This window comes from Calonectris borealis, chromosome Z, assembly GCF_964195595.1.
Source record: "Calonectris borealis chromosome Z, bCalBor7.hap1.2, whole genome shotgun sequence".
Classification (NCBI taxonomy): domain Eukaryota; kingdom Metazoa; phylum Chordata; class Aves; order Procellariiformes; family Procellariidae; genus Calonectris; species Calonectris borealis.
Genome location: NC_134352.1, coordinates 61,940,791 through 61,952,520, shown reverse-complemented (window position 1 = coordinate 61,952,520; position 11,730 = coordinate 61,940,791). Strand labels below are relative to the sequence as shown.

At 40.9% G+C, this 11,730-nt stretch overlaps 1 protein-coding gene across 4 annotated transcripts; it reads left to right on the top strand.

Annotated features, from left to right (window-relative positions):
* Positions 1-870: 870 nt before the first annotated feature.
* MTX3 (metaxin 3) lies at positions 871-11,402 on the top strand. 4 transcript variants are annotated; one of them, XM_075138416.1, is made up of 9 exons: positions 871-1,162; positions 1,739-1,808; positions 3,368-3,444; positions 5,005-5,097; positions 6,147-6,329; positions 6,476-6,552; positions 7,412-7,569; positions 7,983-8,071; positions 9,513-11,402. In XM_075138416.1, exons 1-9 carry the CDS (start codon positions 1,082-1,084, stop codon positions 9,621-9,623), a joined length of 939 nt encoding a protein of 312 aa, XP_074994517.1. In that variant the 5' UTR covers positions 871-1,081; the 3' UTR covers positions 9,624-11,402. The 4 variants fall into 4 exon arrangements, with proteins under 4 accessions (XP_074994517.1, XP_074994518.1, XP_074994520.1 ...); XM_075138417.1 differs by having other exon boundaries at positions 9,487-11,402; XM_075138419.1 differs by lacking the exon at positions 7,983-8,071.
* Positions 11,403-11,730: the final 328 nt, after the last annotated feature.

Genomic DNA, 11,730 nt, shown 5'->3' with positions numbered 1-11,730 from the left:
AGTACCTGGACAGACGAGCTAGGAGTTAGCTGGTCCCTGTAGGGAGGAAAAGAGAAGAAAGGTGTCCTTAAGAATATGTACTTTAAGTACCTCTTTACAAGGAGAAATGTAATGTAGCCATTAAAACGAAAAAAAAAATTTTTTTTCACCGCTGTTAACATTGCCAGTGGTGTTTTTCTGAGGCAAAAAATGGATCCGTGTTTTCTTCTCCCATGTTCCTCGTAAACTGGAGCAGAATGATCTCAGATCTGTCATAGGTTTTTATCATGACACTTTCTGCCACAAATTTCATGTGGCTCTGAAACCATGGATCTGGGGGGGAGGGAAGACATATGAAGCTTTGCCCTTGCTCTCCTCATGTCTTTTTGCATAGACAACCTGAATAAAGGTGGTCAGCGCAGGGCTTTTTTTTAAGTCAGTGTAGGAAGGATGGAAACATTTTGCTTGACTTAGTATTTAGATGTGCTGTGGCATGTCTGCACGAACGCTGAAATGAAAGCTGACAACTTGATGCCTTTAAAGATCCACAGTAAAAAAACACACTGAATGGGTTATCATTATAACCTGGTCAAAACTGGTATCATATGATCAGAGTCCCTTATTTTTAAAGCCAAATTGCTGATGACTGCTCTTCACATTTGATCGAAAGCCGAATTTTTTGCTCCTGTGGAAAGTCACAACTTCGTGTGCAGTAACAGAGTCAGAGAGCTGGCGTTCAGCAACGCGGTACCGTGAGCCGCTGTGTTTCTCCAATAAAACGCCTCAGGGCGGCCGGTGTTCCCTCACAGGGCAACGGCTCCGGGCCGCCGACGCCCCTTCCCCTCAGCGACGCTTCCAGCGGCCTCGTCCCCGGACAGCCTCGGCAGCAGACGGCGGTGACCACGGGGAGTGCAGGACATCTTCCGCGCCCCCCCCCACCCCCCCCCCCGGCCACACGGGCCTAGAAGACGGCGGCGGCCCCTCAGGCGCGCACGCCCCCCGCCGCTTTCTCCCTCCCCGAGGCGCGGCCGGGGGCGCTCGGGCGCCGCCATGCGAGGGCAGCAGCGCCGCGCTTGCCGGGCCCGCGCGGACGGCGGACAAGATGGCGGCTCCCATGGAGCTGAACTGCTGGGGAGGCGATTGGGGGCTGCCGTCCCTGCATCCGGAGTCTCTAACCGTCATGGTAACGGCCGGCGGCCGCCACCCGCCCCGGGAGAAAGAAAGGAAGGGAGGGAAGGAGGGAAGGACGGCGCCCCGGGGCTTGCCTGCCACCGGCACGGCTGTCCGTGGGGCAGTTCCCCCCGGGAGAGGCGATGCCGCCGCTGCCGAGAGGCGCGCTCGCCCTCGTCGCCCAGAGGTCGGGCCCGTGCCGGGCGAGGGGCCCGCCGCTGCCGCCCAGCTCGGCTGGGGGTGGGAGGCGACGGCGGTTGGGCCCGCGGCAGGGCCTGGCAGGGCGGCGCGGCCCCTGGCGCTTCCCCCCCGCGGGAGCCGCCTCGCCGCGGACCGTTGCGTCCCTCCCTCGCGTAGCCGCGGGCAGGGCCGCTGCCCTTTGTGAGGGCGTCGTGCCTTCCCGGGGGCTGCCTGCCCTCGGCCTTAGCGGGCGGCGTTTCCTAGAAACGCATTAGGGCACTGAAGACCGACTAAAAGCAAATGCAGCGCGTTCCGTGCCCGAAGCTGTTTAAAACAACTTTTAAAGTGCTATCTTACACTTTTCTTACACATACTGACTGGACTTTTTTCCCTGCAATCTTCATTGCAGACATATGCCAAGTTTTCTGGTGCTCCCCTGACAGTGAATACTATAAATAACTCTTGGAGAGCTCCAAAAGGTACCTTCTTTGCATTTTTCATTCTTTTAATCACAGAAACGTCATAAACACAGGTTCCAATTTCTGTCTTATTTCTGAGTTTGCTTTGGTTTTGTGTTTGTGAGTGTAACCTGCCCCAGCGAAGGCTACCTGCTTTCACGATACATCGATAAATGACTTTACACAATCAAGTGTGATGAATTTGTGGGAGTAAAATAATGGAAGACAAAAATAAAGTGCCTCAAAGGACACTTCATTAAAATGCGTTACAGGTGAAGCAGCAGACTGTCAACAAAGCAGTGATGCCAAGTACATACCTGTTTCTGTCAGGCAGTCTAAATTGATGGTATAGTGAAAGCAAATTTTCAAGCTTTTTGTACTTTGCATATTTATAATGATAGTAACTGGACTTGTGTATGGAAACAGCGTTCTTTAATTACACATAATTTAGTGGGCTAGTTGCAGTTGGAAGTGGAATGTGAGCCTCAAAGAGTGTAACTTGCACCAGCTGGGATGTTTAGAACTGTGTTGTGTTAGAGAGGTTGACTCAGAAAAGGTGACTAACAACCTAGTTGAAGATAAGGTATCAGAGAGGACTTCTTTGTGTTGGATACTTCTATTCATTGCTTATCTGTTTGCTCAGCATTGAAGTTATTGTCTTGATATATTCCAGAAAGGTAAAATCACTGCAGGGTTAAAGTGCTCTGTCATTTACACGTACCACATTATCAGTTTAGGCATTACTGTATCCACGCAGAAGTTGCACCTTTGACTCTTGCTTTTCAGTGTATTGTTTTCTGTTAGCAGAAAATACCAAGAACTAGCTGGGTGTACTTGCCAAAAGTTCAGTGGCTTTCTCCATAGCCAAAATACATAAAATCCATTAAAAAAAAATCCAAATACTAAGTGTTGCTGATAATTGATACTTTAATAGTACAGCGTCGGCTCATTGCAGCAGTTATGTTGTGAACGTGCTATAAGATAGCCCCTGTTACAGAGATTTTACACTCTACAGTCTTTGGTCCTGCAATCCGATGAGTAAAGGCTGATCAGTAAGCTTCCAGCAGAAGGGAATTATTTGGTTCTGGAATAGTTCATAATTCTACAGTGGTAGTTTGGGCAGTGGTTGTAGCAAGGCTAGAGAAAACAGGTAGTTAAAATGGATTTGGAGGGGAAGGGCAGGGAAGAATTGGAGTAGAAGGAAGGAGAGGCCCAAAGGTGAATGAGTTGAGACGGCAGTTGGACTGAGTCGGAATTTTTGTCTTAAGGTGAACATCTGAAATCCAGACAAGTAGTCTGGTTCTCAAAGTACCAGATATCTAGCAGAAGATATTGGCTTCAGTCTGATTTGATGGGGGCCCTTTTTTATGTATTGTTATTAGTGAAGGCCACAATACACTAAATATATTTGCGACCTCGGTGGAACTCCCCTGCTATGTAAAGCTTTGTTTATGCATACATGTTAGGAAGATCAGAGCATGCTATGGAGAAAAGGAAAGTAGATGAAGTGGCTGATTGCTTTCAAGTTATGTTAGAACTCATCCCTGGAAATTGTTGTCTGTATTATTTATGCCTTCTAGGAGATGTACCAGTCCTGATATCGGAAGACATTGTTATTTCTCAGCCAGCAAAAATACTGAATTTCTTAAGAAAGCAGGTAGGTCTCTTTCAAAGGATTTGTTTTCTCTGCCTTGTAGTGACTCTACAAGTCCCCTGTATACATTGATACAGGCTTCCAAAAATCTGGAACTCAGTTCAGACCCAGTGCTTTCCTATTTTTCATACCTGCCTGAGAATTGCAAAATGGTGGATAACAGATTGCTGTTTGAAAGTTTGATTGTTAGTCATGTGAAAGATTTAAAAATAGGCATGAGAAAACGGTTCATTGAAAAGGACAGCAAACTGGCCTTAATTAAGCAGTTTCTCACTGAGCACCCTGCTCTTAATTATAGCACTTTTAATGTCATTATGACTTTGCAGACCTAGGATATCACAGTTTGGGAAGTGTGGTTTTAACTGCTTAAATGGGTAATCATCTCCCAGTGCTCTTTTTTGAAGAGCACTGAATTGCTCTTTTGTGATACATAGAGCATTGTCTTTAATCTATGTAGTTTTTCTATAGCTTGTAGCGTAAAAATGTCGCAAGCATTTCTTGATGCACATAGTTACTGCGTAGTCAACTCTTGCTTGCCTTTTGCAGATCTCTTAATGTTCTATTCATAAAGAATAAAGCTATATGATTTATTCTTTTCACAAAGTATAAAGATGTCTCATAAACCATGGCATCATCTTTTTATTTCTTAAGATGGTCTTCCAGCCCACTATTCTGCATTTACATTAGAAATTGCAGTTCCTGCCTAATCAAGAAGATTGTCTGATGAATGCCATGTTAGTGAAACTTTAAATCTTTGGGGGAATTAAAACAGAATCTGAAAACTGCGCATTTGAGATGGGATTTTAGGCAGTTGTTTTAAAATTAAGAAGTTTCATAGCCATTTGAATACCAAAGATTCCTTAATGCAGGGAAAAAAAACTCTCTTTGAGTTAAAGTGCAACAATAATATGCTTGCTTTTCAGATATCTAAAAATAAGGGTCAACACTGACCCTTTATTTCTAAATTAATGAAGCTCTCCCTCCTCTCCCCCCCAAAAAACTTATCAATCCTTTTAATGTATTTTAAAAGGATCCAGTGTAAGAATTAAAAGCTCAGTCAACTGTAACTGCATTAATTTAGCTGTGCATTTGGTCCCTTATATTGTTAGCATCCAATTTCTAAACTTTTAGAATGGTAATTAAAAACAAAAGATGGGAATGCTTGCCTTTTTTTATGCTTACACCAGCTGAATTACCAGATGCTTCTTCAAAAATAAAGATGGGGACTTGCCAGATGTTTGCTACAGTCCTAAGTACTGAAAAATTGCCTCTGGACAGTTGCTTGGAAAGCAATGGGAAGGAGATAGAAGAGTTTTTTTGGGAATAGGAGGGCCCAAAAATCTAAGAACGGGAAAGTGGAAAAGGGAGATGCAAGGAGGTTTGACCATAGCTGGCCTGAAGAAGTAAAGAAATTCTAAGAGAGCACATGTCCCGTAAAATGTTGTTGTATTTACTAACTTGATGGCTGTTAAGTTTGCAGCAACTTCAGGTTGCATTGATCATCTTTTTGGAAAGTTTTGTGTAACACTATTTGTAGTGTGTATTTTTTTTTTTAATTCATAGAAATATAATGCTGATTATGAGTTGTCTGCAAAACAAGGAGCTGATACACTGGCATATATTGCACTACTTGAAGAGAAACTGCTTCCTGCTCTGGTAAGTATTGGGAAATACTTTATAATGGTCAGAATTTTTGGAAGGGAATGCTACAAGAGGTGCCTAACGTGAGAGACATTAAAGTCTCTCAGCCATAGTCCTGGCTGGAACGTATTTGCTTTGTTAGTCCAATTTTGGAAATACTGCCTAGCAACTTTTGAAAAGGAAAGAAGTGTGTGTTTGTGGGATATGAAGTAGTAACAATGAATTTATGAAAGACATTTTAAAAGGGCACCTATGAATGTTTTTTCTTTTAGATACTTTTGGGGAAACAGTATCCTGAAAACAGCTTATTCTGGCCATTTTTTGTTTCATTTGATTCTTTTGAAAAAACTTTGAATAAAATGTGTATGTCTGATGTGGAGGGCACAACGTGAAAGCCTTTTGAACTGTCAGTTAGAACTTTTGAGAAATTAAAATACCCATCGGTAGTTTCATTGTTCAGTTCTAAATAACACATTTATTTAGATAATAATTAATAATAATAATAATAAATTTAGCGTAAGTACATTAGAGCTATAATGTTTGTACAGGAAAAAATATTCTGACTAGATGGTATCATAGGCTGGCCTCTTCAGCTGACTCACAAGGTTTCAAATTCATCATTTCATAATATCTTTTATTTTAAGATTTATTTAAAAATAAAAAAAAAATGTAAAAAGTTCAAACCTGATCCTGTACATCTGCAACTTTTTTTGTAATGTATTTTCTATGTACAGTATGTGTGAATGAGTATGTATATCTATGTACACATACATAAACATGAGTGTGTATGTAATTTTATGCATGTATATATAGGTCTATGTAATATCGTCATCGTTTTTCTTTAGGTGGAAGGTAGCTGTGTGGTGGTGCACAAGCTGTTGCCTTAATTATATACTTCTACACTCAGAGAATTAGTATAATGCTTTGTGGAGCCTGACTGCCTTAAATTACAATAATTCCTGGTGCTTCTGCTTCTCTGACAGAGATCTTGCACATCAAACTTTTAAGAGATGTCTACTATTCATACTCAAATTCCAGTCATATTCTTCCTTACGTTGATACAGCTGCACACTTTCTGGGTTGAGGCTGAAAATTACTGCAGTGTGACAAAGCCATGGTTTGCCTCAAGGATTCCCTTCCCACTGAGTTTGTATCTGCCTGGAAAGATGTCCAGGGAAGCGCTGAACAGGATCTTGCTGACCAGGGGAGGGCCTCCACTCTACAGTCTCACGGAAGTGGAAGCACAGGTATGTGTTGTGTAGTAAAGAATTTGTACGTTGGTGCTGTCAAGACAAGGACTGAAACAGTTTAGCACACTGTCAAATGATGAACAATGCTGTGCATACTAGCCTTGCTACACCTAGGGCTCTTAGACAGTCTTGTGTCTCATCAGATATACAGGGATGCCAAGGAGTGCCTAAATCTCCTGTCGAAGAGATTGGGAACATCTCAGTTTTTCTTTGGAGATACGTGAGTGTGATTTTTTTTTTTTTTTTTTAAAAAAAAAAAAGACTAATAAAACAGGTACCACAACTTTTTTGGTTTTTTAACCTGCCAGAATGCTAAGAATGCTGCACGTTAGTTTCATGTCTCACACTCTCCTTTTCAGATAAATCTGAATGAGCAAACAGGGCACAAATGAGATCTTTGGACTAAGGCAATGCAGTGTCTCCCTTATCCTGCATTTTTCCACAGAGAGGCAGATGCTGCCCACAGCTGCTAAGAAAATGTGGGGTGCTTGATGAGGTAGTGTAGCACTAGAGAATGCTTTTCTAGCCACTGAATGTCACCTCCTGTGCTTGTCTGTAGAAAAAATGCTTTAAGCCTGAGGTGTTACTACTGCCTTGACGGGAGGAGGGTGTAGGTCCGGGAACACTCCTTTTCCTGTGGTGTGAGCATAGAGCAGGAAGCAGATACTGCCAACAACATAGCGCCAACAGGTCCTAAAAAGGATCATCTCTTCCTTTAGCCACTGAAGTTGGACCACTTCATGAGAGAGGATCCTGGTCCCTGGCATACAGCTTGGCTTTTGTGGTGCTGGGAATGTGTTTGAGTGACTTGTTTATCAGCATACATGACAGCATGACTGGATTTTAATGCTGAAGTTACTGTTTCAGCTTGCCAGCATGTCTCTAGTTCAGAGGTGCTGAAATCAGTCAATGGTCTGTACAAAGCATTTACCAGATGGATATGAAAAGGTGGAATGCCCGAAGAGCTGACTATGTTCTGAGTTGTGTTTGACGTACACAGAAAACGGTTATGTTGTAAAGGCCTTAATGTCTTACCTCAATCACTTTGGTTTTTTGTTTTGTTTTGTCACTCTCTTCAGGCCTACTACCTTGGATGCCTTTGTGTTTGGTTTCCTTGCACCAATTTATAAAGTGTGTTTCCCCAGAGTACAATTACAAGAACATTTGAAACAGCTTCCCAATCTATGTCGATTCTGTGATGATATTTTAACTTGCTACTTCAGGTTAACTGTCTCAGGTAAGATGTGTTTCTTTTGCCCTTTTTGTCACGTATAGTCTTCTTGGATTAGGACTCCAGGTTTCCATCTATGAACCAAGGCAGAATTAGATTTTACGTAGTTTATGCTGGAGCTTCTGTGGTGAAATGAGATAGAAACTTGCAAAGTTGTGCAGAAAGGATTGAAAATTAAAAGCAAAGGTTAATACTCAGTTTTAGACTCTGTTAAGCATTGGCAAAATGCACCTGTATCTATGCTATGGCTCATGCTTAGTGCTTCTGTTTTTCTCACATGGAATGGCTTTTCCACTTCCGTTCTTCTTAGGATAAAAATACTGCATGAACTTTCTCTCCAATGTTGGTTTATTTTTTAAGGATTTAAAAGCTTTTGTAAACACCTTTTCACTCCTCATCTTTCTGCCTTCACTCTCCAGGCCATTCTCCGGCTGGACAGGATACAGCAGATGCTAATCTGCAGAAACTCACACAGCTTGTAAATAAGGAATCCAACTTGATTGAAAAGGTTACTTTTGCTTCAGTCTCTAATTTTCCCGCTTCGTTGTGGTTACTTGTTCACAGATATTCTTGCATGGCAACTGCAGCTGTACAATGGACATTTTATTTTAATTGCTTCTTTTTGAGTGAGTTACTTTGTGTAGAGAGGCAGGAAGAATATTATGTCATTTGAAAGGAATAATTACCGAAGCCATGTACTTAAAAAGTATTTTTATTATAATCTTGCAGTTGCGCATACCAACAAAATAAGGGTGTCTTTCTGCAAGTGTACATTCCAGCAAAGGAGGAGGCAAATGTATTGATCAAAACTCAGAAATGGTCCTGCACATTAAGACCAATCGCCAGCTCTCCCTGCTCCCACCTGAATGCTGTAGTCACTAACCTACAGTCACAGTTTCTCCTGCTTGTTCTACATCTAGCTTTTATTTTTTTATATTCTTTGTTTCCAAGGCTGTCACTCAGCACCTATCAAAAGCTATACAACTTACATGAAAAACACTTCTGAAGAATTAGTCTGCTGATGCAGACAGAACACTTTAACTGGAAGGGTGGAAGGCATTTCTTCCTGAAAAAATTCAGTGTATGAAATAGATCATTATTTATTATCAGCTTCTATAGCATTAGGTATTGATTGTATCTCCTCTTCATGGTATTGGAGTGTGGCTGTGGAAGTTTTAAAGAATGAGTTACAAAGACATATATCAGGCATGACTTAGGTAAAGCTGATCCTACCTTGAGGAAATGGGATAGACTAGACAACCTCTGGAGATCTCCCCTGTGCTGTCTTCTGTGATTCTGTTTATTCTGTAGTAACTACACTCTAATGTGTGTTACACTCTACACTCTAACTAATGTGTGATACCACATTACGCACAGATTCATTTCCTGTGAAAACGTAAAATCTTTATATTTGGAGATTAATTTTAACCTGTCTTTGAAAAGGTCTCATCACAAGTCCTTTATTAAATACTTCTTGAAATCTGTAACTAATCTAAATTCACCCAGCACCTCCAGAATATTTCTAATTTGAAAAGGATTTGTTCTTGCAAGGTGCTAAACATGCAAAAGCATCCATTGATGTTAGCAGTTTGACTTCCCATCTGCTTTCTAGCAGTGTTTGGCTATTGTACAAAATTGAAACTTTGACCTCTTAGAAGAAGGTAGCAATGTTGCTTTCTTCAGTAATCTTGACAAAATGATTTGAGCAGAAGCACACCTATTTGCCCTGGGTTTGATGCACCATATGCTAATGGAATGAATAGCGGCTCCAACACAAGCAGATATTTGGGAGTGGAAAGGAACCAAGGCATCAGTTTTAGCTGGACCTGAAATAACTGGGTAAAAAAGACCCCAAACCAGCATTAATGACGGCAGCCCTGACAAATAGACTAATCGTATAATCTATATTCTACTGTTTGCCAGATCCGGCTCTCATTATTTCTCTGCAGATGGACGACAACCTTCGTAAGAGTCCTCAGCATCCCCCTCGAAAGCTAACAACGCTCAAGCTTGCTGCAGGTGGAGAAGAAAGCAGTCCATTGAATCGTTTGTCACCTTGACAGCTTTTGTTGCCCATGCACATGTGTTTGCCTTCAACTCTTCTGAGCATCACAGTAAATTGTTTCACATGAATGTCATTTTGCAAGGGAAGAATCTGCTAATGGGTACAAGTAGGGAAGAAATACAGCTTAACAATCTCCTATCTACCTGTTCTTTTAAGAAATTGCATAGTTCAGGCTGACCACACATTAAGCTGAGGCTAAAGTAAACAAGAGGCTTATTCCTGCAGATGTTATAGTGATTTTGTACAGCATATTTTTGCCTTTAGCATAGCGGAAATGCTGACCAAATGTTAAAATTCCGCTTATGGAATGTTCACTGTCATTTTATTTTGTGGCTTTTGATTTTACTGTAATCATGTTACTATATTTGAGTGGGTATACTCTTTTATCTCTGAAAATTACGAAGTCTAGTTGCAAAATTGGTGAAAAGACTGGGGAAAAAAAATGAAATGTTGCCCTTCGTGGCAGCTGAGAAATGAAAAGCAATGAGAGGAGGTTAAATATTTTTTATTGCACTTTCATGAGCACTGGGATCTTGCATTTTAAGGTCATCTGTATTTTTGAAAGCTTGTCTTGTTGTACTTTGACGTGGATTGTTGAAACATGGGTACGCTGTGGGGAGTACAACGATGTACAATACTAACATTTCACAGGTACCTGATATTAGTCCTGTGTGAAACAGGCTTAACCTGTGCACGGGGTAATACCCCATGCTGCAAAACTCTTAAGTCAAAATCACAGAGGACTGTAATGAGATGGAGAGGTTTGATTAGCTCCTGTCAGGACAAGTGACTTGACTAGCAAACATACTGCGGGTCTGGATTGAAAGGAACTGGTTAGGGCTTTGCAAGAAAGCTGATGTAGGCTGTTAAATTTGTCACAAGTGCTTCTTAATTAGTTTTGTCTTATTTTTTTATAAGCACTACAGTTCATTCAAAAACTAAAATAAACATCCAAATTTTGTTTGACAGTCTAGTTCAGAGTTCTTTTATCTCTGCAACCTGTCATACATTGCAGCGCATATTTCTTCTGTTTAATTAAGGGACTTACGTCTAATTACGTTTCCTCTTAGCAGAAGCCCTGCCAGTTCTAGAGACCCAAGCAAGAGAGATGCTGTAATTCTATACTGGTAGCGTACCAGCAGATGCTTCATGAGTGGGTGTGAAGAGAATTAGTCAAGGAAATTGGCCGGAATGGCAGCACTGGGGATACAGAATTTCAATGACTGTGTGTATGCGATGATGTTCTGTTTTTTTCCTTTTTCTGGCCAAATTGAAATAGTCTTTCAGCTTCCCTTCAGCTACTAGTCACGTTTGAGATATATAGATAAATTATTTCCTATTTATACCGACAAGACTGTAGATTGTGTACATATTGTACTTTCAGACTTGATATGTAAGGAATGTAATATCTTTAACATTTCTTAATTGTAATTGAAATGTTGGGTTTCTAATGAGCACTTTAAAATAATGTTTAAGCTTCATGCTCTTACTAGAGTATGTGTTTCAGTGATTTGTAATTAATCTAGCTCATACTCATGATAATTGTATAAGCGAACAGTCCACTACATGTAAAGAAAGTCAAATGTTCAAAATTTTTACTGCCTGTATCTTGACAAGGTTTAAATGAGATCAAGTCACATGGCTTTTCAAAGTCTTTATGGCTATGGAGATTATGCCTTAGTTTGTTGCTTTTGTGAATATGTACACTCAGTCTTTAAAATCTCTTTGTAAAAAGGTCATTGTTCCAAGATTAAAATTTTGGATTTTTAGTGGAGTTTTGGTAGTGTTTTTTACAGAAATTATGTCAGGTTTTTTGGACATTTTTCTTCTTCCTTGTGAAAAGGTTTATCTTGTCCGTAAATAAAGAAATAAAAGCTGCTGACAGCTAGAAAAAGAAATTGGAACAATTTTGCAAATCTGTAAGGTCAGATTTTAAATCTTAATCGCAACTCTTCAGTGCCAATTCTTTCTTTCAACACAACTGCTTTTGGGAAGGGGGGGATGGGGAAGCACAGGTTTTTTAATCTTACTAAATGTGAGCCTTGGGCTGTGTGACAGCAAAATTTTGACAGACCAATGCCCAAGTAACTTCATTCGCTGGA

What these genes read in the sequence shown, in the direction of transcription:
- MTX3 (XM_075138416.1), top strand. Translation starts at nt 1,082, where the DNA reads ATGGCGGCTCCCATGGAGCTGAACTGCTGGGGAGGCGATTGGGGGCTG. An exon ending in CTCTTGGAGAGCTCCAAAAG is followed by an intron (nt 1,809 to 3,367) that starts GTACCTTCTTTG and finishes TATGCCTTCTAG; the next exon opens with GAGATGTACCAGTCCTGATA. An exon ending in CTTCAGGTTAACTGTCTCAG is followed by an intron (nt 7,570 to 7,982) that starts GTAAGATGTGTT and finishes TTCACTCTCCAG; the next exon opens with GCCATTCTCCGGCTGGACAG.